This window comes from Zingiber officinale, chromosome 4B, assembly GCF_018446385.1.
Source record: "Zingiber officinale cultivar Zhangliang chromosome 4B, Zo_v1.1, whole genome shotgun sequence".
NCBI lineage: Eukaryota > Viridiplantae > Streptophyta > Magnoliopsida > Zingiberales > Zingiberaceae > Zingiber > Zingiber officinale.
Window position 1 is genome coordinate 118,555,329 of NC_055993.1, and position 24,315 is coordinate 118,579,643.

Consider the following 24,315-nt stretch of genomic DNA (forward strand, 5'->3'; position numbering starts at 1 on the left):
AACAGTGCTCCCAATCAATCCAATCCATCCCCAATCGATTGCCACATCAACATCGCTCCATCGTAGCCGTCCATCACCTGTATCCTGCCCAACGGTCGAATCTCAATCGATCGACCGTTCGATTGGGAACATCTGAATCGATCGATGGATCGATTCAGAAGCTTTCTGTGTTCTCGCAATCGCGCGAGAACTCCCCTGCCCAATCGATCGACTGATCAATCGGCAGCTCCCAATTAATCGCCCGATCGATTGGGAAGACCTCTGTGCTCGCGAATTATGGTCCCAATCGATCGACCAATCGATTGAGTCATTCCTTCCTTCGCAGCACACTCTAATCGATCCACTAATCAATTGGATCTTGGTTCAATTGATCGCTCGATCAATTGACCAGCCTGAACTTGACTCAAACTGAAGTCCAAAATCTCCAACCCAACTCCTGGTCAACTGTGACCTGTTAGGTCTCCATGCCTAGTATTTGGCCACACCCGACCAACCTCGAACTAGCTTTCTAGCCTCCTCCATCAGTCTTGCGTCCCTCAGATATCGCCCCATCCTTCACGCATTGCCTTCAAGAACTTCCTTCGACCTCATCCTAGTTGTCGAGTTCTCCTTGCCAAGTCACACTAGGACTTACCTTGCCAAGACCACATGCTTGGACTTACAACCTTTGCTAAGGTCACACTTGGACTTTCCAATTGCCTGGCTCCTCACCAGGACTTTCTCCTTTGCCAAGATCACACTTGGACTTTTCAATTGCCTGACTCCTCACTAGGACTTTCCAATTGTCTGGCTCCTCACCAGGACTTTCTTCTTTGCCTGGCTTCTTACCAGGACTTTTCTCTGCCTAGCTCCTCACTAGGACTTTACCACTACCTAACTTCCAGTTAGGACTTCCAGACGCCTAACCTCCCGTTAGAACTTACCCAGTCAAGTCTCCTGTCATCCCTGATGTACTTGATTTGTCTTCTTATCAACCTGGTCAACCCTTTGACCATCTCTATAACCGAACGATTGTTCCAGCAATCTCCTTATATTGTTAAACATCAAAACTCAAATCCCGACTCAAGCTTGATTCAACTCAAGTTTAGTCAAACTTGATCAAAGAAAGTTGCTCCAATATTAAATTCTTTCTCCGTTAATATTCTTATCCTCATCATCATTGACCCTCATCTAACTCAGCTTCCGGATTGATATAATCGAAACCTTGAATTGAATTCCTTTGCAAGCACAAATAAGAAAGAAAGGTAGCTGTGCTTGCAAAGGAATTCAATTGAAGGCTAGGATTACACCCACCATAGTAAACTCATTTGTGAATGTGACTTGCGTGCGTCGAGACGATCGAGATAAAAATTGCCCGAGTAGCCCGGTCAATATTTTGTTACTCGGTTTAATTTTTTATCTTGCCTCAAAATTGTACTAGCACATTAATGGCCGAATCAAAACTGAAGTTGTTGGTGTTTTAAGTCAGCTGACAAAGATGGTAGGATTAATGACTCTCAAGATTTTTAACCTACACAAAGAGGCTCTTCTTTAGGACGAGACAAATCAATCCAATCATTCATGACAGTCACTTTTCTCGATATTCTTCCTCTACTTTTAGTGATAGTCGTTTGGATACATGCTTAATTCACCATAAACAATTAGTACTTAGTTGTAAATATGGTTGAGTCATTATATCCTATAAAATAGATGTTCATTTGAAGCTCTAAGCATTTTCAAGGAGGAAATAAAACTACTTTAAGAAAATTGTGATGAAACACATGCCTCGGCTAACCTTCTCAATTTGGCCTTCTTACTAGACAACTCAATCAATTAAAGGACTACTATAATATTGTAATTACCAATAAAATGATTAATATAATAATATTATTATAAATTTAAATAATTTCTATCTAGTTGATAAATATTTTTTTTTTATAGAAATGTTTTGTATATAGATTTTTTAAATAAAGTTAAATTATTTTTTCATGGTCTTTTGAAAATTCTAATAATTAGAGCCTCCTTTGATTTTTATAAATGAAAATTGAAAAGAAAGAACCACTAGTTGTCCTGTCCTTTCGTTTCAAGCACGGTTTCTTCCTGTCCAAACAAGCATATAAAAGAATATAAAAGAATGATAAAAATATCAAAATTTAAATTTTAAATAGAATAAATATTTTAAAAATCAAATTAGGACTTAAAAAAAAAAAGCAGCTACCCCTAAAATTAATCCGACAAAAGCCAAACAAAAGTACATTCTTTTGGAGGTGAAAATGTCATCCAGATAGCCTCCTATCATCCACCCCAACTAAATATAAGTAAAAGAAATATTTTATCTTACCATAAGGGTCATTTATATGAAAAAAAGTCAAATACTCAATAATCATTCATTCATGTAGTTACCAACTCTTAAAAAAAAAACTCCAATGAAGGTAGAAGAAGTCAGGAAACTATCATACATTCAAAGGAATGTGATTTGTAGGATTATAAATGATTCAAATGTTCATGAATAAATTTGATGTTCAATTTGATAAAAATTTATTTATCTTTAATCAATACACAAAGTCAATTAAATAATAATTTTGAATAACTTGTTAAATCAAATAAAAAAGTTTAAATACATTCAACTTATTAATATTATTGAATAAGAATTGTAAATTATTCGTAAATAATATGCATAAATAATGTTTACTAATAAAATTTATGAACTATATTTATCATTAAAATTTTCATCAATTTAATAAATAAATAAAATTTTAAAATGAACGAATAAATTTATATTATGAAACTTAATAACCAATCAAATAAATTTAATAATCAATCCAATAAGTTTAAAATTAAAATTTTTAAATAATCAAATAAATTTAAATTAAGAACTACAATATCTAAACGGACTAAACTAATCATTTCAACAACTTAAATTCATTTAGACTAGACTTGATTATCTTATTATATTAAATAAGTTTGAACACCACGTAACCGGACTCACTCGGATTAAAAAAATTATTCTATTTTTAAAATCGATTCACACATGCTACAGATAAGGAACTCCATCATAATTCATGAATGTTCAATGTGCCTAATGGGTTTAGGGTTTAGTAAAATTCGATACTTGATATATGATACAATAATCAATCTTCCAAATACCTCCAAGTTTAATGAAATGGTCTCAGTATCATACTTGTACTTTGCTGCCCCTGCAATCACACTCGTGTTCGATATCGTTCCAATTTTGTGAGACCAAGACCAAGACCAAGACCGGCTATGTGACAGCTTCAGGGGCAGAGTTGCAGTAAGGGGTGTGCAAGCAAACCAGCCTGGTCGACATCAAACAGAACGATGCGAAACCAATCCCCATGAGGAGACCCAAGATGCTCTTCCTTGCTTCGAGCTTCAATGCCCGCTGCAATATTGTACCGAAACTAGGAACCAATGCGCCGCAAGCAAAGACCATCAAGTAGTCGAGGCCACTGTAATCGATGCCAGCGAGAATGGCTCCGATGGCTGAAGCAGGACCGGCAAGTCCAGACAAGGCCGCAGCAGCTAATGCTGCTTTCCAGTTACTTGTGGCTCCGAAGATACAGCTCGCAATGGCAGCACCTCGTGGGAGCCCATGTAGTGAGACCGGAATAACCATATGGCGACCGAGTCCATACGCCTTCGGGGCTGCCACACCTAAAGCAAGCCCCTCGGCTAAGGCATGTAGAGAAATAGCTCCGCAAGCGCTAAATGATTGAAGAGTGAGAGCACTAAAGGAACAACTAGACGAATGCGCAATCTCATTGATCGAGGACTTTCTGTGCTGGAACAGTCGCAGCACGCAAGCCGCAGCCATGTTGTAGAGGGCGGAGCCTGCTATAAGGAATACTGAAAGGGAAAATAGTCCAATCTTTAACGACGCAAGTAGCTGGAGAGGCCTCCATACGGCGAGAACAAATGCTACTCCGGAAGCCATGCCCATGAGAATAGCATGTTGCAGATGGAAGGCAAGTGCAAAAGTGACAAGGATGATGCCACCCAGCAATGGTCCAAGACCAAAAAGTAAAGACACTAAGAAACCAGATTTGTCTTCGAAACTGGGATAAGATGTTAGAGATAGTTTCATCATATTAAGATACTATTTTTCATTATAGAGAGTACGAACGATAAAACGAACCTGGAATCGTTGCTAAAACCTTGAAGCACTGTGCTCAAAGTTTCCATGAATGCTACAGCGAGGGTGCCTGCAGAAGCAACTTGAGATGGAACTGCTTCCTGAAATCAGATAAGGGAAGTGACCAGGAAAGATCTGGATATGAAGGGAACCTCGAACGATGTTATGACATTGAAAGAGAGACATATCGCCTGGTTGATTACCTTGAATGCATCAGGGAGAACTTCTGCAATGACCATCCAGATCATGCATCCAGCAGCAAAACCCGTACAGAATGGCAGGACTTTGTTGAATGTGTCGGCGCAGAGGAAAGATGGGACAGCAACAATGGGCTGAGGTTCGAGAAAACAAAACTATATTTCAACTTGCAGTTTGGAAAATAAAAGCGAATGAAAAGATCTCATAATTAGTTTACATCAAACTTAGAGAACTAAAAGAACTGGTTGTTTACCTGTGGCAAGGATGTGATGACACTCCACAGCATCGCTTTGTGCGGGGAAACCCCTCGTGATGCAAGTACCATGCTAACAGCCAAGCCTTCAGGTATATTATGGACAGCAATAGCTAAAGTCACCAAAATGCCTTGAGATAATCCCTTTGGACCGGCAAAGGATACGCCGACACCAGACCCCTCACCGAAGGAATGAAGTGTCATTATACCAACAACAAGAATAACTTTACTTGCATCAGCACCTTTGATGTCTAACATGCTCACTTCTCCATATTGTTCCAAAAACTACAGGAACACATTTTTAGAAGCTTAGTTTTTCCAAGAAATGAGCGTAAGAAAATAGCAAAAGAAGAGATTGATTCTACATGTAATTGTTGTGTTACAGGGAAAGGATGAAAGATAACTTCCTGAATCGAATAGGAAAAAGTAGAATGTGCAAACAAATATAATCATCTTCTGCAGATAAGACCAGTAAAAGAAAATAATAATAGCACTAATAATAATAAATGAGAAGACTGAGTACAAGTTGAAACTAATTACCCAGTCCTCACAGGGTTAAATGATTTTTCTTAACATTTAATTACATGGCAAATTAGAAAATTAAATGAGACCTTTACTATACCAACTCACTTAACATTTTCACTCTGATTTTGCCTCAGTTCTCTGCCATAACTCCCACATAATCATATGTTGGCTTTCAGGAGGCAATGGCAAATTAATTGTGAAGAGACTAAGCATATAGCAAGTCAAAAACATTCCTACATAATGAAGGGAGGTGCTCAAATTTTGATATCCTGAATCCCATTGATAGAATATACCAAACATAATGCATAATTGATGTACTAATGAACCCATTCTAAATAAATAGAAGTACAATGTTTGGACTCAAAAGAGCTGCATAGTAAATTTTAATGGGAACTTTACTTGTCAAATTTCCTTATGACCGTGGCTATAGTTACAATGCTATTGTTAACCATTGACAACCCTCAGAACAGAAGGCAGAGGAGTATGGTTCCAAGTCAATGTGTGTTAGGATTAAACATTTAGGTAGATTATAACCAAAAAATGCAACCCACTTAAAACTATTAATATAAGAGATTAGATGCACATAATCACCAAATACAGAAAAGATAAGGAGATAGATTGTTAACAAATATATGCAATAAGACAAATCAAACGGAAAGCCTAGATATAAACATAATTACCTTCTTACAAAGCAAAATGAAGATTCCTCCAGCTAAAATCCCGAAAACCACCCAATTTCCACTACCGTACTTCTGTCCCTCTTCTACTAGATCAAAGCTTGCGGCAAGCATCACTCCAGCAGCCATACCGTTACAGACACCTGCATACTGTGGCTCCAGCTCTATGAAGAAAAATGGCACCGCACCCAAGCCAGTTGCTGCAGCCATCCCAAGTGTAAGCCATGCAACAGTTGAAACTGAAACTCGAGTTTTATCTGTTTTTCTGTCATTAAACTCTTGAAATTGGCCTTCAGAACTATCAAATCCAGCAATTTTACCGGATCCACCAATGACCACATTTTCTAGGTTTCTCTGAGGAGCTGTCCTAATTCTTAGTGAAGGTATCTTTTCAGACTCAGCAAGACAAGAAGAACAGAAAAAAACAAAAACAATTGAAAAGTAAAGGATTCCTCTACACACTAACGTCATCTTCTACAATGTATCAGTATCAACAAACTCAACCTGCTTCGGCCTGATATGGTAAGCAACAAAGCTCCTGAAGATTGAAAGCATTCAAATTTCTTCTCTAACTTTATGTATGACCTCCATCTGATCCAACTCAATCTACTGATCAAATGTAGAACACCTCTCCATTATCAACAAGTCTCCCAATGTCTTGCATCAGTGAACCCCTCCTAACAGCTATGGCAGAGCTTCTAATCATACGAATATCCAAACAATCAACTCATTTTCTTATTCTTAGCAAGTTGGGTAGCGATGGTCATCCCCTGCCTAATGAAGTATTCTGTCCAATAAGTCACAAGTTAAACATACAATAGATTAGTAGCGTTGGCGTACAGCAAAGTGCAACTGTGAAAAAGATTGTATCGTCTTCAAAAACTACAACGTAAAGGACAAGTTTTTAAAACAAGCTCAACCCGTCAATTAGAAGCAAGATCAAATTGCATCCCAAGGAAACGCAATTTGAAACAGGATACTGAGATCTCTTAATTGGAAGTAAAAAACGAATTTTGCAACGAAATGAACAGCAAAATTCATCTGTTGGCCTTCAATTCCCAAAATGAAGAGAATGCGAACCCTTCAGACGCCGCAATTTTTACTATGCACCAGAGAACACAAACCGCGGAACCCTAATTCCCATTTTCCAGCAAGCAAACAGAAAGGGAAAGTCAGGGAAACGCAAATTACCTGGACGGGAACTCCAATTAAAATCTTCAGCAATAGAAACCGATGAATCCGCCAAGATCGTAAAGATCAACTACCATCCGAAACGCCCTACTCGGACCCCGGACCGGCCGTCACAAGATTTATCCCAGCAACCCTTCCGACACGGCAAAATGTAGGCGAACAAGGCAGTACGATTCCGCTTCCGAGTACGGCAATGAGGGGGACGATAGAGGCGCAGATTTGCGCGATCGGGTAGGAGGGAGTCGTCGTAGAACAGCACCCAAAACAGCGGGCCGGTGGTGGCGGAGTCGCACTCGGTTTTGGTCAGCGAGCGGAGACAGACAAGCAGCCGCCCCCAATTGTTTTTTTTTGACGGAAAACCGCAACGACCAATATCAATTTAAATGCATAAAGTAACTGAAATTTCATTTCATTCCTTTAACCTTTTAACCCCTAAAAGTTTACATATTTATAATAAATAACTTTTTAGTATTTTAAAAGAAGAATTATTATTTGCGAAAACAAATTAAAAAACATCTTTTATTTTTACTATCATAAAAAACGCCACATGTTACAAAAATAATCATCCTATTTTTGATTTTTAAATTACTCTTATAAATTAGATAAAAAATTTATTTGATACATAAAATTTATATTTTTTATTTTAACTGAATAACTTAAAATTATAAAAAGATATAAATTGCTAGTTTTTATGTATTTAAATATAAATAAATAAAAATAAAAATTAATAAATATATTTATTCGTTGATGAAGTTGTTTATAAATATTAACCAACTAAGTTTACTAGTATTCAAGTTTACTATGTATTTTACATACTTTTTTACTACATAAATAAATTTTATTGAATATCAAATTTTTTTCACCAACATCTAATTTATTTATTATAGTATTTTTTTTAATAAATCAAACTGTTATAATATTAATTAAAATTATTTAATTTAAATTTCTAAACCTTACCAAATGTTAAAATAAAAGTATTTTTAGATAAAAAATAAAATGAGGTTTTTAAAAATATTTTTAATATATGATCGTTTTGACACTTTTTATATTTTTGCCTTTAAATGCATAATCTAATTAAAATATGGGTAAATTGCTCTAAACCAAACAAACTCAACTTTTTCCTCATTCCTTATAAAAAAATTTATTCACACACCTTACATTCAAACATTTTTTACTTCAATTCCCTAATGCACACCAATTTATCTAATTACTCTCATTTCTTTTAGTACAAAAAGTCCCAAATGAAATATTATTTTTCTTAAATTTAACACATTTAAACTAAAATTTAATATATTTTCTATCAAATTTAACACAATTCTTTCTCAGCACATTGATATACTTGATTCCAATTAAATAGTGATGAATTTAGAAAAATTATACTATTATTTTTATAGAACATAATCTCTCATTATTCTTTATAGGTAAAAAAAAAAGTCTAGAATGAGATATGATTCCTCATAAATTTAACATCATTTAATTAGAATCGAATATATCGTCTTGTGAAAAAAAAATCGTGCTCAATTCATAGTTGAAGTAAAGAAAAAGTTCACATGAGAGTAAGAATAATATTTTTTCTAATGTAAAGACTGAGAAAAAAGTTGAGTTTGTTATTAGAGATTTTAGGTTAATGTACAATTAAAATATGAAAATATTAATTACTCTAAAACTATAAATATATTAATTTATAAAATTTAATTTTTCAACCTTATCTAATTTAAACAGTGCAATTAAATTAATGTATAGTTAATTTCTTTACTTATCTATTTTACCAAAAAAAGCTAAAGAAAATAAATAAATGCTCTCTAGATTTCATGCTATAAAACCATTTTTATTTAAATATTTTTCTATATTATAATTAATATTTTTCATTTAAGCTCCTGCGATTGTTAAGCTGTTTTCCCTTTTCAATTAGCCGTAATCCTTTTTAATTAATTATTCACTTTTAGAATTTTCTTAAAACGTCCGATTTCTCGCTAGCATCCAATTTTCTTATTCAAATATTTATTTGCATTAATGTAAATTAATTAGAAGACTATAAATTTTTGAAATTTAACCAAAAATAAATGGAATTAATATTCAACTATCTTACTAAGTTTTTTAAGAATATAACTAACTGAAATCTAAAATTAAATTATTAATATGTTTTTTTTTCTTTTCACATAGAAAATAATTTTAAATTTTATTGATGATTTTGGTGTACGTATTAATTATGGATCTAAAATTTAAGACTAAATTACAATGTATTATTAGAAAATTTTCAATTCGTGCATGATCACTAGTTAAAAATAAAAAGGCAACTTGATTTGATTTTTATGGACACGGGTGCAAATGTATCGAGCCTATTATGAATCTTTTCTAAAAATATTTGATTACTATAATATTTGATTATTATTTGAATTATTAAATTCCTTGAATATGTCTAATAATTTTTTCGAGCTAATTCAAATTCATAAATTTTTATTCAAATATTTATTTGCATTAATGTAAATTAATTAGAAAACTATAAATTTCTAAAATTTTACCAAAAATAAATGAATTGGTATTCAATTATTAAAAAAAATAAAAAGGTGGTGGTATGATTCGGTTTGTACGAATCAAGTCTGTTAACGAGATTTTCAGCGCGCTCGAAAGATATTTAATTCAAATTTGAAATTATCAAATTTAAAGTCAAATATGTTTGATAATTTTTTTAAGATAAATATAAATTTATAATATTTTATTTAATTATCCACGTTTTATTCGTAAGTCAAACTCAAACTAAATTTTGATTATCTTTATACCATTTTAATTTAAATAAGTTTAAATTAAGGTCTACAAATAACTCGAACTCAACTCGACTTTAAGGTTTGAACAATTTAAATCGAATTCAAGTTTAAATTTTATTTCAAATTAAGATTAATCCAAAATTATTTATATTTTTAATTTTAAATTTAATTTGAACATCACATATATATTTTTTAAGTTCAAATTTTATTTCAAACTGAGATTAAGTTAAAATTATTTATATTTTCTAATTTTGAATTTAATTTAAATATCATATATATATATCTATATATGTTTGAATTTAAATATTAATATTTTTATAGTAATAGGATATAATTTAAAATTTTAATATTTGAGTAAAGAATTTAAATTGTACCTTATATTTGTATTCGAACTGTATGTTAAACTAGAAAAGAACTTGGTAGGACGTACATAAAACCCGTGATTCGATAAGTTTAGTGTAGAACTACTGTAGCAAAATTCATTAGTGAAGTAATTATGTTCACTCGGGTACTCTAAAAAAAAAAAAAATATGTGCAAATCGAGAATTAAACTCTACCCTATTATAATAAATTTATCATCCTTTAATCAATTAGATATTTCGTGGAGACTATTGTAGAGCAATCAAAAAAATAATAATAAATTCAGTTAACATTATTGATTAGCCTTGTGGGTGATTGATCTGACCCCATAAAATTTTTCCGTTGCCCATCAAAATAAATCAGGAAGTGCTCACTGTAGATATCCAAGAAATCAATATCCTTTGAATGTGTATCCTATTTGGAGAAAAAATTCTTATAAATTTATCATACCTAAGATCAAATCATAAATATCTAAATATCTTATCACTACACTATAATCCCGAGGACCAATTGTAGCACAATCAAGGCAACATACTTGATTTAAAAGTTTAATAAATTTAAAAGAATGTTGCATAAGACATTTGAGACAACGCAGGACAAGTTATTGTAGTTGAACTTGACATGATCAGGTTGATTGACTTAGTGGCTCGAGGTATATAGAGATAATAAAAAAATAATATTAGACATTTGAGAAACCCTAAAATAAGGAGAATCAAAACACAACGTTGAGGGTAGCTAGAAAAAGGTGAATTATGCTTCCGGGGCATGGTGTGATAGTAAGAGTAGGATGGATTCCTATATAATAAGGTTTAAATTTTATGCAGGGCATATTATATGCCTAAAGTACTGTAACCATTCGTGACGCTCGGTTACTTATTTGGACCCATCTTTAATATTTATTTTGATGATCAATGAGAAATTTCTATATGTCAGGTAGATTATCTTCAAAATTAATCGGTTCAAAGTGTTAGATTATATATTGATACGGAGTTTGATAAGTAGATCCAAAAAGTAATGTGACGATCAAAGTCTAGGTGATGAGACAGTCAAAGTCAATACAATGTGGCAGTCATACTCTAGAAGGAGTAAAATCCCCTCATCCGACTTTGATTTAAATCACCCAGTGCTAAGCTTCTTAGATTCCATCGGACTGAGTTATAATCTGGTTGGGGAAAGATGATAAACCCTTAAGACGAGTGAACCGAGAAGCAAGAGCATCCAGATCTTAAGGTGGTCAAGCTTAAGGCCGACCAACCTTATATATCGGTCGAAATTACTGACTCACTCCACAACATGTCAATCATAAGTGACAGTGTGCATGTGCATCTGTTCAGTCTCAGAGTCGGACGAGTATACATACCCTAGCCATATAAAAATCCAGTCAGGCAATGACATGACGTAGTTCAGCTCAATATACTAATTGAACTTCTCAGAACATAGCTACATCTTGCGGTAGCCCATTATAAGCCCAGACGAGAAAAGGACGATTGGGCCTGTAGTATCCATCCTCATATTACCACCCGAAGAGATTTCAACAAAGCATATGTTATCAGAAGGACTTCTAGGAAGCATGAAGCGCTATATTATTTCTTGAGCGGATTTTCAACATGACTAAGACATATATTACTCTTAAACGAATGTCTCAAGGTTGCACAAAATATAACAGAGTAGCTTAAAGATTGACCAAAATATACTCAGTGAATAGCAGCATAACGCATATATAACAAGGCGGTCAGATTAAGGACCGGTCGAGATACATGCAATATAACACATGATAAAGCAACTTATGCAGAATGTAACTGAATGCCCCAACTGTTAGAGTGTATACTAAAAACCTAGCTTTTTGTAAACATTTATTTTTGAAATAAAAGAATCACATTGGTCAAATGTCTATATTTATATGCTAAGTGTAGTTGTTCAATTAATTTATATTGTAGATAACATGGTGTGTGGTGTCACATACAGAAGATCATGTTATCAGTTCCTTATAAATTATAAACAGTAACTCACGACTAAGATGGATAGGAACAAACCATTGGAATAGTCGTAGTGTAATTTGATATTAGTTTATCTTGACTATAAAATTACACTAGTACACTATGAGTGTATTGAGCAGAACCATTTGAGGTAGTTTCTTTTTATACTGACTAAATAAAAGAACAAGACCTCTATTATTATGGAAGTGTGTGCTCTTAATTATGATATAATAACAAGCACATATACTTAATATTCATTTCTTTGATTTATCAAAGGGTGCGATTTAGTTCGATAAATCAATAGACTCGATAAGTTGGGAAATGATATTACTTATATGGTGTATTGTTGATTATAGAATAAAACTGTGTCCTAGTAATTTAGGTTGATAATGTATCCAAGAGGAGCTCATAAGGATTGCCATGTTAAATCCTGCTGGTGGACTTAGTCCGACATGACAATAAGGTTGAGTGGTACTACTCTTGGACTAAGATATTAATTAAAGTGAGTTGTCAGTAACTCACTTAATTAGTGAGCATTTAACATCTTAAACACAGGGAGATTAACACACTCATGATAAGAAGGAGCCCAAAATATAATTTGGGATTGGTGCGGTAGTTCAATAATAATTTTTTAGTGGTATAAATTATTATTGATGAAATTAAGTTGGGTGTTCAGGGTGAACACGGGAAGCTTAATTTCATCGGGAGACTAAAACCAATTTCTTCTCTCGGTCTCTATCGTAGCCTCTTATTTATAAAATTTTATACCCACCTATACCCACCTTCCTACCCAACCTTAGGTGGTCGGCCAAGCAAGCTTGGAGTCCAAGCTTGGGCCGACCAAGCCAATGGTTGAGCCAAGTAAAGGTAGCCGGCCCTAGCTTGGAGCCCAAGATTGGTGTGGTCGGCCATATAAAAATAAAAGGGATTTTAAATTTAAATCTTTCCTTATGTGGAAGTAATGATTTTAAAAGAGAGTTTAAAATTTAAATCTTTCCTTTTATAGCTTTCTACAAAAGATTAAGAGAAAGATTAGATATCTTTCCTTATTTGTAGTTAAAAGGAAGATTTTAATTTTGAAGAAAACTTTCCTTTTTGGAAATCATCCACATGTTTTAATAGTGAGATTTTAATTTATAAAATTTCCTTTTATAACCAACCATGAAGGGAAAAATTATTAGAGAAATTTTTATTTTAAAAATTTCCGGAAACAAATAAGAAAGTTTTAATTTTGTGTTTAAAACTTGCCTTATTTGAAGCACATGAGGTGGCCGGTCATGTAAAGGGTTAAAAAGAATTTTTAATTAAATTTTCCTTATTAACCAATGGCAAGGAGAATAAGAGAATTTTAATTATAATTAAATTTCCTAATATGCCAAGACCAAGGAATATAAAAGAGGGGGTAGAGGTGTCTCACCTCATAACATATCTTTTAGTATTCCCCTCTTCTCTTCCTTGGTGTGGCCGGCCCTATTCTTCTCCTCTTCTCTTCTTCTTTAGTGGTTGGTGCATCTCTCTCTTGGAGTTCTTGTTGGTGGCCGGTTCTTGCTAGGAGAAGAAGGAAAGAAAGGAGGCTTTGCTCTTACATCCCTTGTAGCTTGAAGGTTGGTGGCCGAAACTTGCAAGAATGAAGGAGTCTTGGTGGTTCTCATCTCGGTAGATCGTTGCCCACACAACGTCCGAGATAAGAAGAGGAATACGATAGAAGATCAAGAAGTTGTTGATTACAAAGAAAGGTATAACTAGTAATTCTATTCCGCATCATACTAGTTTTTTTTTGTAAGGATTTTGAAATACCAAACACAAGATGCTAGTGATTCTAGGTTTCAGATTTGTTTCGAATTTGTGTTTCTTTGTTTTTCGATCTTGTGATTCGATTGTTCTTTTTGGTTAAACCTAGGGTTACTATAAGAAAATTAAATATTGAATTTCGTTAAGAGGTTTTATCGAGACGGTGATGGATGTTCCCATACCCAAGAAGGCCAAGTGCCTCGCCATGTTTGACCTGGGAACCGATTTCTGAAATTAATATTTAATTGAATTTGTAACATGGATGGATTTGGATCAATAATGTTAAGCATCGTTTGTGATCCAAGTCTAAACCTCTAAGAACAGATAAGTTAAATTTGGAATCAATAATGTTAAGTTCTGTTTGTGATTCCTAATTTAATTTCTAAAGAACACAATAGGTTGTTAGGAATGGTTCAGGACTTACACAAAATTTTTGTACTAGGGAACCGATACGATATTCCTGGTAGCAACCAACACTAACGAGGCGGCCAACTTAAGGATCGGTCGAGTTATGCTCAGCAGATAACATCATCCTAACCAGATAGCCGTCTTAAAGACCGGCCAGGTTATATTCAGTAAACTACATCAGCCTAACAGAGCAACCGGTTTAAAGACTGACCGAGACATATTCAGTTGACAATATCATCTTAAGAGGGTAGTGTCTTAAGGATCGATCGGATTATGTTTAGCTAATGGCATCATCCTAATAGGACGGCCGACTTAAGGACAGGTCGAATTGTATTCAGTTGACAACATCATCTCAATAGGGCGATAGACTTAAGGACCGGCCAGATTATACTCAGTAGATAATATCTTGACAACTTGTCATAATAACAACTCTGTTCAAAAAATATTCTTCTGCAAACTTCTTCAGGGATCATTATGTCTCCCATCAGTAGACCAATAATAATAGCATATTTCTTCGGCAACCTTAGTAATAACAAAAACTATAAACGACAAAAGGGATATACATGTGGATAAAATAAAGATTCCTCGGACGATTATGATTAACTGCTTAACAAACTCTGACACATTTGGCCATCACATGATGGTGGAGGTTACATAAGGTGGTATACAAAAGGGGAGTTCTCTCAGTGACGAAGGTACGCTCACTGACATCTGCAACGCTTACTCTCGTGCATACGTTCTGACTGTTCTTCTATTCATTCGGACTGAAACTGACTTAGCATCGGAGAGCCTTCGCTAGGGACTCCCCCTGGTTTCTAGGCACCGACGTTTTGTTGGATCGTCTCCTTGTGGCAGGATCAAAGGAGAAGCTTCTTCTGGAGAGAAAGGTCTTCTAACGGTCAATCATTCGTCCATCGTACTTAGCGCATCATCTCCGTAGGTCTCAGACATGATCATATATATTTATTTATTTATAGCTTTTAGGGCAATTTGGTCTTTTTTTCCTTTTATATTTAGGGTTTAAAGTTTCTTAACTTAACTATATATAAGACTTTATACTCTATATTTTTAAGAATTAATTTTAGATTCAATAATTTTACTAGTTTTTTCTTTTTCTTAATTTTTACATGGTATCAGAGCGGTTCTCTTTCTCTGACCTAATTTTTCTGCCGCCCCCTATTACTGCTTCCTGATGTTGCTGCCATCTTCTATAATTGTTGTTGATTTTGGACCGACACTTTTTTCTACCGAGTTCGAAGCTGACGCCCTGTGTTGCCGATTTCGACGCTGATACTTTTTTCTGCTGACTTCAGCACCAATGCCCTGTGCTATCAATTTCAGTGTCGATATCTTTTTCTACTGATTTTAGCATCGATGCCCTGTCCTGCCGATTTTAGCATCGATGCTCTTTTCTACTGATTTCGACACCGACGTCCTGTGCTATTGATTTTGGCACTGGCGCTCTTTTCTACCGATTTTGACGTCGACACCTTGTACTACCGATTTCAGTGTCAATGCTCTTTTATACTGATTTTGGTGCTGATGCCTTGTGTTGCTGATTTCGGCACCGACATCTTTTTCTACTGATTTTGGTACCGACACCCTATACGGTCGATTTCTACATTGACATCCTTTTCTACATTGGATTTTTCTATGACTACGAGTCATCCAGCTGACACCAATTTTTACAGATCATACATATGTGTACCCTTGTAATTTGATTATTTTGAGCATTATTTGTTTTGTCATCATGCATGGTTGTACAGATGCTTCATGGAAATATGATCCATTATGTTGGAGCAGTTTCAACAGTTATTTAGCTCACAATTCTCTACCATGTCAGCTTCGTTTGATATAGGTTTGTCATCGTCTGATATAGATTTATCATCGTCTGGTATTTTATGTATATCTTCATTCTCATGGATTTTGGACTCTAGTGCCTCCCATCATATATCATCTTTTGTTTCTTTTTTTCCTAGTTCATCTATATCTATTATTGTGACTGCTAAAGGTACTCCTATGTCATTAGTAGATGTTGGTTCAACTGTTACATCTTATTTGTCTCTTACTGATGTTTATTATATTCCAAGTCATACTTTAAATCTTGTTTATGTTAGTCAATTATATGAGTCTGGATACCTAGTCTCTTTTTCTTCATCCAATTATTATGTTCAAGACCTGCAACTTTAGAAGTTGATTGGAACAGGTCAATTCAAAGTACCGCAACTTTAGGCAAGGAGGACTCGATGTTTTAGATCAATTCAAAGTACCAGAAGTTGTAGCTTCAAGTGTGAATTTATCATCTTTTCATTTAAGTTGTTTATCTTCTGATTTTTATTTGTGGCACTCTCATTTAAGTCATGTTTCAATGTCTCATTTACAGTTTTTAGCTTCTACAGAAGTATTAGGACCTTTAAAAAGTTTTGATATTTCTGATTGTAGTGGTTATAAACTGGCCAAATTTTCTATTTTATCATTTTCTAAAAGTCTTTCTTTTTCTTTTGCTTCATTTGATCTTATCGATTCTGATGTGTGGGGGCCCTCTCCTATTCCTACAAAGGGGGGGGGGGGTCAAAATATTATGTTTCATTTATTGATGATTGCACTCGATCGTTACTCTTAGGTCTATCTTATGAAACACATGTCTAATTATCTTATCATTTTCAACAACTTTAGAGCTCTTGTGAAAAGTCAACATTCTAGTGTCATAAAGTTTTTCCATTATGATTTAGAAGGTGAATACACTTTGAATCATTTTTTACATTTACTTACTTCTGATGGTACTATTCATCAAACCTTATGTACAGATACTCTTGAACAAAATGGTGTGACTGAACAGAAAACTAGGCATCTTGTTGAAATAGCTCGCTTATTTTTATTGCCTATTAGTGTTTCTAGTACCTTTTTGGGGGAGCAATCATTACCGCTACTCACGTGATTAATAGATTTCAATCTTACACAATTCAGGCTTGTCACATTTTGAAAAATTGTATGAGCATGTTCTTCTCTATTCTTCTTTGCGTGTTTTTGGTTGTACTTGCTTCGTCCTTCATCCACATGTCGAGCATAATAAGTTAGCCTCTCGATCTACTCTTTGTGTCTTTTTGGGTTATGATGTTAGTCAAAAAGGATATTGTTGCTTTGATCCTATTAGTTAAAAATTATATGTCTTTAATCATGTTATGTTTCTTGAGCATAGTCCATTTTTTTTCTATTCCAGCTAGTTTGCATAATATGACAAAGTTAGATCTGCTTTGCATTGATCCTTTCAATACCGACACTGAGGAAGCTTCACCCACACCTCCTATTAGTAGCTTAACTAAATCTAGTACTTTAGTTCCTAAGATATTCGCTTCACATGCTCCTTCTACCACTACTCAATCATCTCTTGAGATTGCAAATGATCCTTCTCTCCACCATCGTCAATCCACTCATGTTCGTAAGCCTACTAAACCACCAGATTTTTCTTACTCTTGTTATTCTCATTCTTTTATTTCATTTGTTGCATCTGTTCATTGTCTTTCTGAGTGTATATCCTATAAAGAAGTTGTTTGTAACTCACTTTGGCAGAGTGATATAGCTTAGGAACTAACTACTTTGCATCGGACTCGTACATGGGATTTGGTAACGTTGCCACTAGAAAAACATACCATTGATTCTCATTGGATATATAGGATTAAAACTAAATCTGATGAATCTATCGAACGATACAAAGCTTATCTTGTTGCTAAAGGTTGTTCATAGAAGTATGGCATAGATTATGAGAAAATATTTGCTCTTATTGCAAAAATGATGACTGTTCGTACTCTAATTGCTATTACTTTTGTTTGTAGATAGAGAATATCTCAGATGGATGTCAAGAATGTATTTCTAAAGGGTGATCTTCATAAAGAAGTTTATATGACACCTCCTCCTGGTATTTTACACCAACCTCGTGAAGTTTGCAGGCTTCGTAAAGTGCTTTATGGTCTCAAACAAGCATCTCGTGCTTAGTTTGAGAAGTTCTCTACAGTGATTACTTCGCTTGATTTTCATTCTAGTAATCATAATTCAGCATTATTTGTCAGATGTACGAGTGCAGGTCGTATTCTTTTATCATTATATGTTGATGACATGATTATTACTGGTGAGGATTTTGATAGAGTTGTTTCCTTGAAGTCTGAGTTAACTCATTGTTTTACTATGAAAGATTTGGGTATACTACGCTGTTTTCTGAGCATTGAGATTGCTTATTCCTCAAAATGTTATCTTTTATTCCAATCAAAGTATATATTTGATCTGTTTGAGAATACTCGTTTTACTGATAATAGAGCTGTTGATACTTCAATTGAGACTAATACTCGATATTCTCCATCTGATGACTCACCTTTGTCGGATCCTAGTTTGTACAAAACTATTATTGGAAGCTTGGTTTACCTCACCGTGACTCGTTCAGATATTGCGTATGTTGTTCATGTAGTTAGTTAATTTGTGAGTACACCAACTACAATTCATTGTGCTGCTGTTCTTCATATTCTCAGGTATCTTCGAGACACTCAATTTCAAAGTCTTTTATTTCCTTCTACTTTATCTTTGAAATTGCATGCATACTCTGATGTCGATTGAGCTGGTGATTTCACGAATCATAAATCTACCACTGGCTTCTATATTTTTCTTGGTGATTCCCTCATTTCTTGAAAGAGTAAGAAATAATATGTTATTTTTAGATCTTTTATAGAAACTGAGTATCGTACCATGACCTCAACTACTTGTGAGATAGTTTGGTTATATTGGTTGCTTACAGATATGGGTATCTCTCTTCATTAACCTACTTCATTATATTGTGATAATCAGAGTGCTATTTAAATTACACACAATTCAATTTCTGGATAAAACATATTGAAATTGATTGTCACATTACTGGAACCACTCGTGATGCTTGGTCGCCTGCCTGGACTCATTTGCACTTTAAGATTTATTTTGATGGTCGATGATAAACTTCTAGGGATCAGATCAGTCACCTCTAAAATTAATCAGTTTAAAGGTCTAGATACCTAGCTTAATAAAAAAACAGAGAAAAAGGTGAACTAGGTAGGGAATAGAAAAAGATGGCATATAAAAAAGTCATAAGTGTAGGATCGTTGTGCTAGAGGGGGTGAATAGTACTTGTGGCCAATTCATTTCGAAAAACATGATCAGAGATAATGCAGCGAAAAGAAAAATAGAAAGAAGAACAAATACGGCTAACACAGTTTATTTTTACTTGGTTCGAAGTTTGTGATGACTCCTACTCCAAGGCCTACGATTATTGATCGCTTTCGTTGGGCAATTCACTATCAGTTCGGAAAATCTTTACAAAGATGAGTACAATAGATTTATATTTTAAGTGTTGTAATTTAAAAGTATACTAACAACTTTTGGAAATCTGTTAGGTTGTGCTTTCAGTTGTTGGAGTCACGTCATTCAGTCGTCGGAGTTGTGTTGCTCGATCATCGAAGCAACGTCACTCGGTCGTCAGAGTCATGCCATAGAGTCGCAGGAACGTCTTTGGAGCAGCGCGCAAGAAAGCAATCATGAATCAAAGTTGTGTTTCTAGCTCTTGGTTGAATGTTGCTTATATAGGTTGTTCCGGATGCCTAGATCCCTTCCGGGCACCTGGACCGTGACATCAGCCCGTCCAATTAGCGCGCTCCAAATTGACGATGAGATAAGTCTTGGCATTCCGGGCGCCCGGACCAACTTTTTCAGCAACTTATTTTCCTGTAAAATAAAGTTAGTACATGTAGTATAAAATATATGTAAAATATGAATTTGACATCTTCTGATTGTCCGGTTCTGACTTTGAGTTTCGCTGAAACTCTAGGTCGAATCGACGCCTACTGTTCCCTCTTTAGGGGAACGCGTCATCACCTACTCCTCTCAGGAGAATTTACCTTTTTGCCAACCGGTCCTCCAGACCGTCTGGACTTTTGCTCAATATCCAAGACTTCAGGTCTTCATGCTGAACGTCCGCTCCACGACCCGTCCAGACTTCCACCTGATCCGCGACCACCAGAATTTTCACCTAGAGTTCCCGACTCTAGGATTTCTCCCAAAGTGCTTGACCCGCCAAGACTTCACCTTATCTAACCACAGCTAGGATTTTCCAGCACCTAGGGTTACCTCCCCTAGGACCTAGGATTACCTCCCCCTAGGATTTTTCACCTGCCTATAATCCACTAGGACTTTTGCCTAAAAACACTTAGGACTTTTTTAAAAGCTCATTCAACATTGTTAGGTAACAAATAACCTTAACTTGGACCTTTTACCATAATCAAAACTTAGGTTCGATCGTCCGGTGCTCCCTACATCAACAATATCCCCCTTTTTTATTATGATAATTTTGTTCAAAGTTAAGTAAAATATAACAATAAAGTATGGAACTTAAAGTACAGAACTTAAGCATCATAAGAACTTATGCATAAGTAAAATAATTTGAAAAAAAAATTCCCTTATGTTCCCCCTTAATCAAAGGTTATATGTTGTTTAACTTAACTTTAACCTTTCTCTCCTCTTTTCACATATATCAAAAAGTTACTAAGTAAGAGAAAGAAAAAAATTGATTTGAAAAGATAGTAAAAAAACCTTCTAATCGCTATCATAATTACATCACTAAGCTTCCCCTTAAATAAACAATTTTAGTTTTGAGAGGAATTTAAAACACTCAGTTAAGTTTTTTAAAAAAACTTTTAAGTACCTAACTAGCTTTAAAAGGAAAAATAAAATTTAACAACTTTAAAACTTAAGAAGTTATCTTTAAAAAGATTTTGATAAAAGCTTTTAAATGCTTAGCTAAATACCTTTGAAAAGATTTAAATACTTAGCTTTAGAAAAATTTGACTAAGTACTTAACTAAAAGAAATTTCTTTTTAAAAATTTAACTAAGGATTTTTTTTAAACTAAATACTTAGCTTTAGAAAGATTTTCAAAATTTATCTAAATACTTAACTTTTTCGAAAAACTTTAAGCTTTGAAAATTTCTTATAAAAATACTTAGCTAAGAAAATGATTTCAAATACTTAACGATACTTTATCAAATACTTAGATTTATCAAAACTTAATTAATTACTTAGCAAAAAAAAACTTAGTTAACTACATAAAAACTTCATTTTTTTTCAGATTGAACTTTCTTTTAAAAATACTTTGAATTTTTTATAGAACTCTATTTTAAAATTTTGAAAAGAATACTTTAAATTTTGAGAAAATATTTATTTTAAAAAAATACATTTAATTTAACTTGAGTTCTTTCACTCCCCTTGGATCAATGCAAAAAAAATTTAAGAAGATTATTTAAATTTTAAGGGTCCTATAGTTCAAGCAAACAAATAAGATTTCATCTCACCCTTTCTAGGTTATCAAACATGTGAATCTTATGGGTGATAATGAGATGGTGAGAATTCTGAAAAAAAATTTAGAACTTCACAAAAATATTTGATTTTTTAAAATTTTTAAGTTTGAAGAATATTGAATTTTGAATTTTAAAATATTTAAGTTTGAATTGCAAAAATATTGAAATATTTAAGTTTGAATTTCAAAAAAAATTGAATTTTGAATTTTAAAATATTTAAGTTTGAAGTTCAAAAATATTTAATTAAAATATTTAAGTTTGAAAAAATATTGAATTTTGAATATTAAAATATTTAAGTTTGAATTTCAAAAATATTGAATTAAAATATTTAAGTTTGAAAACAAATTAGATTTTGAATATTAAAATATTTAAATTTGTGTTGAAAATAATTAAGTTTTCATTTTTGAAATTATTAGGATTTTGAAATTAATTATTCTTTTGAATTTAATTGAGAATTTAAAATTGATTAAGAATTGATTAAAGTTTTGAAATTAATTAAAGTGATTTAGGTTAGTCAAATTGAATTAATTTTAGTTGACTTTTAATTAAGTTAACTTAATTGAATTGAGTTTAATTAATTTAAGTTTGGTTAACTACTATTTATTTTAAACCTATGTCCATCTCACCTTTTTCTAGATTTACAATCAGGGAACCTTATAAGTTTTGTGAGATAGTTAATTTAATCTTTAATTTAAATTTAAATCTAAGAATTGATTTTCATTTGAGTTAGACTAAGGTTTATTTATTTCAATGATTGACTTCCAGGCTGTACCGAAGTACTAAGTCTTCTTGTGTATAGGATCATCCACCACTTCTAGACAAAGTCTTTCAAAGAAATTGAATATTTAATTTTCTTTCTGAAAATCTTAGGACTAACTAGTTAAGTGTGAATTAAGTCTATGCCCTTATCTAGTCTAATCTAAGCATATATAATAAAATCCATAAAACAAACATCAAACAGGTCTATCTAATTGATCCTGTCTAGAAGCTAAGAAGACGAACCTGCCGGTATGACGTGTCTGGAGGGTTGACCGCATCCTCTTGACCCGGTTTGGAGACTAATACTACGTTCGCCAGCCAGCTCGGGAACTGAACCTCGCGAATATGGCCGGCTTCCAGAAGCTTCTCCACCTCCGCCCGGATGATGACGTTCTGTTCGGCGCTGAAATCTCTTTTTCTCTGCTTTACCGGCCGAGCGTCCGGTCGGACATGTAACTTGTGCTGCGCTATGCTCGGCGAAATTCCGGGCAGCTCATGTGTCGACCAGGCGAAGACATCATGATTTCTTCGGAGGCATTGGATCAGCTCTTCTTTCTGCTTCTCCTCCAGATCGGACGCAATAAAGGTTGTGGCCTCCGATCGGGATGGGTGAATCTGCACTTCCTCTTTTTCTTCATAAATTAAAGAGGGTGGTTTTTCGGTGATGGCGTTTACCTCGATCCGGGGCACCTTCCGAGCGGAATTGGCTTCTGCTCGGACCATCTCGATGTAGCATCGCCGAGCTGCTAGTTGATCTCCTCGTACTTCTCCCACTTTGTCCTCCACGGGGAACTTGATCTTCTGATGGAAGGTTGAGACGACCGCTCGGAATTCGCTGAGCGACGGTCGTCCCAGAATGACGTTGTAGGACGAGGGAGAGTCAACCACCACAAAGTTTGTAGTCCTTGTCCTCCTGAGCGGCTCTTCTCCCAACGAGGTAGCCAGCCGGATCTGTCCGACCGGCTGAACTGCGTTACCCGTAAACCCGTAGAGCGGAGTTGTCATGGGTAACAGCTCGGCTCGATCAATTTGCAGCTGATCGAACACCTTCTTGAATAAGATGTTGACTGAGCTCCCTGTGTCAACAAATACGCGGTGAATTGTGTAATTGGCTATTACCGCTTTGATGAGCAGAGCATCGTCGTGGGGTACTTCAACTCCTTCCAAGTCCCCTGGCCCGAAACTGATTTCCGGTCCGCTCGCCCGTTCTTGGCTGCAGCCAACGGCATGGATTTGGAGCTGCCGGACGTTCGCCTTTCTTGCTCTGTTAGAGTCTCCTCCGGTCGGCCCGCCAGCAATAACGTTGATCTCGCCTTGGGAGGTATTGCTTTTATTTTCCTCTTCCCGAGCGGACGGTCGAGACCGTTCTCTGGACGCTCGGCGATTCTCCTGCCTTGGGGAACGGTGCCGATCGGGAGTCTGTTGCTGTCGCCTGTCAGCTCGCGTCCGATCGACTTCATTAGACCTCTGTCGCCTGCCGGCTGAGGGAGACCGTCGTCCGGCATTCCGGGGCACAGGATGGGCCACAAAGGGAAGACTTCGACAATCCCTCGTGTTGTGCGTATCCGTCCGGTGGAAGGAGCAGAACATCGGGGTCCATTTCTTCTTTGGCTTGGGCCGAGCGGCGGATACCTCTTGCACGTGGGATCTGGCATGGGGGGATCGAATTGCTTCGACCCTTGGTCCTCTGGGCGGCTGATGAGTGGCGTGTGGTTTCCGCTCGGCCGGAGGAGCCCGCTCGGGTGGAGCTTCTTTTTTCCTAGCCGCTTGTGCTTCTTCCACGTTGATGTATTCGTTAGCCCGGTGTAGCATGTGATCATAATCTCGGGGCGGCTTTCGGATGAGCGCTCGGAAGAAATCCCCATCCACTAGGCCTTGTGTGAAGGCGTTCATCATGGTCTCCGAGGTGGCCGT

General features: G+C 35.1%; 1 protein-coding gene across 1 annotated transcript; it reads right to left on the bottom strand.

The window, feature by feature from the left end:
- Positions 1-3,018: 3,018 nt before the first annotated feature.
- LOC121976221 (putative zinc transporter At3g08650) lies at positions 3,019-7,331 on the bottom strand. Its single transcript, XM_042528304.1, has 6 exons — positions 6,977-7,331; positions 5,789-6,572; positions 4,584-4,868; positions 4,336-4,464; positions 4,136-4,233; positions 3,019-4,055 (listed from the first exon to the last, which is right to left on the bottom strand). The coding sequence occupies exons 2-6, from the start codon at positions 6,254-6,256 to the stop codon at positions 3,242-3,244; spliced, it is 1,794 nt and encodes a 597-aa protein (XP_042384238.1). The 5' UTR covers positions 6,257-6,572; positions 6,977-7,331; the 3' UTR covers positions 3,019-3,241.
- Positions 7,332-24,315: the final 16,984 nt, after the last annotated feature.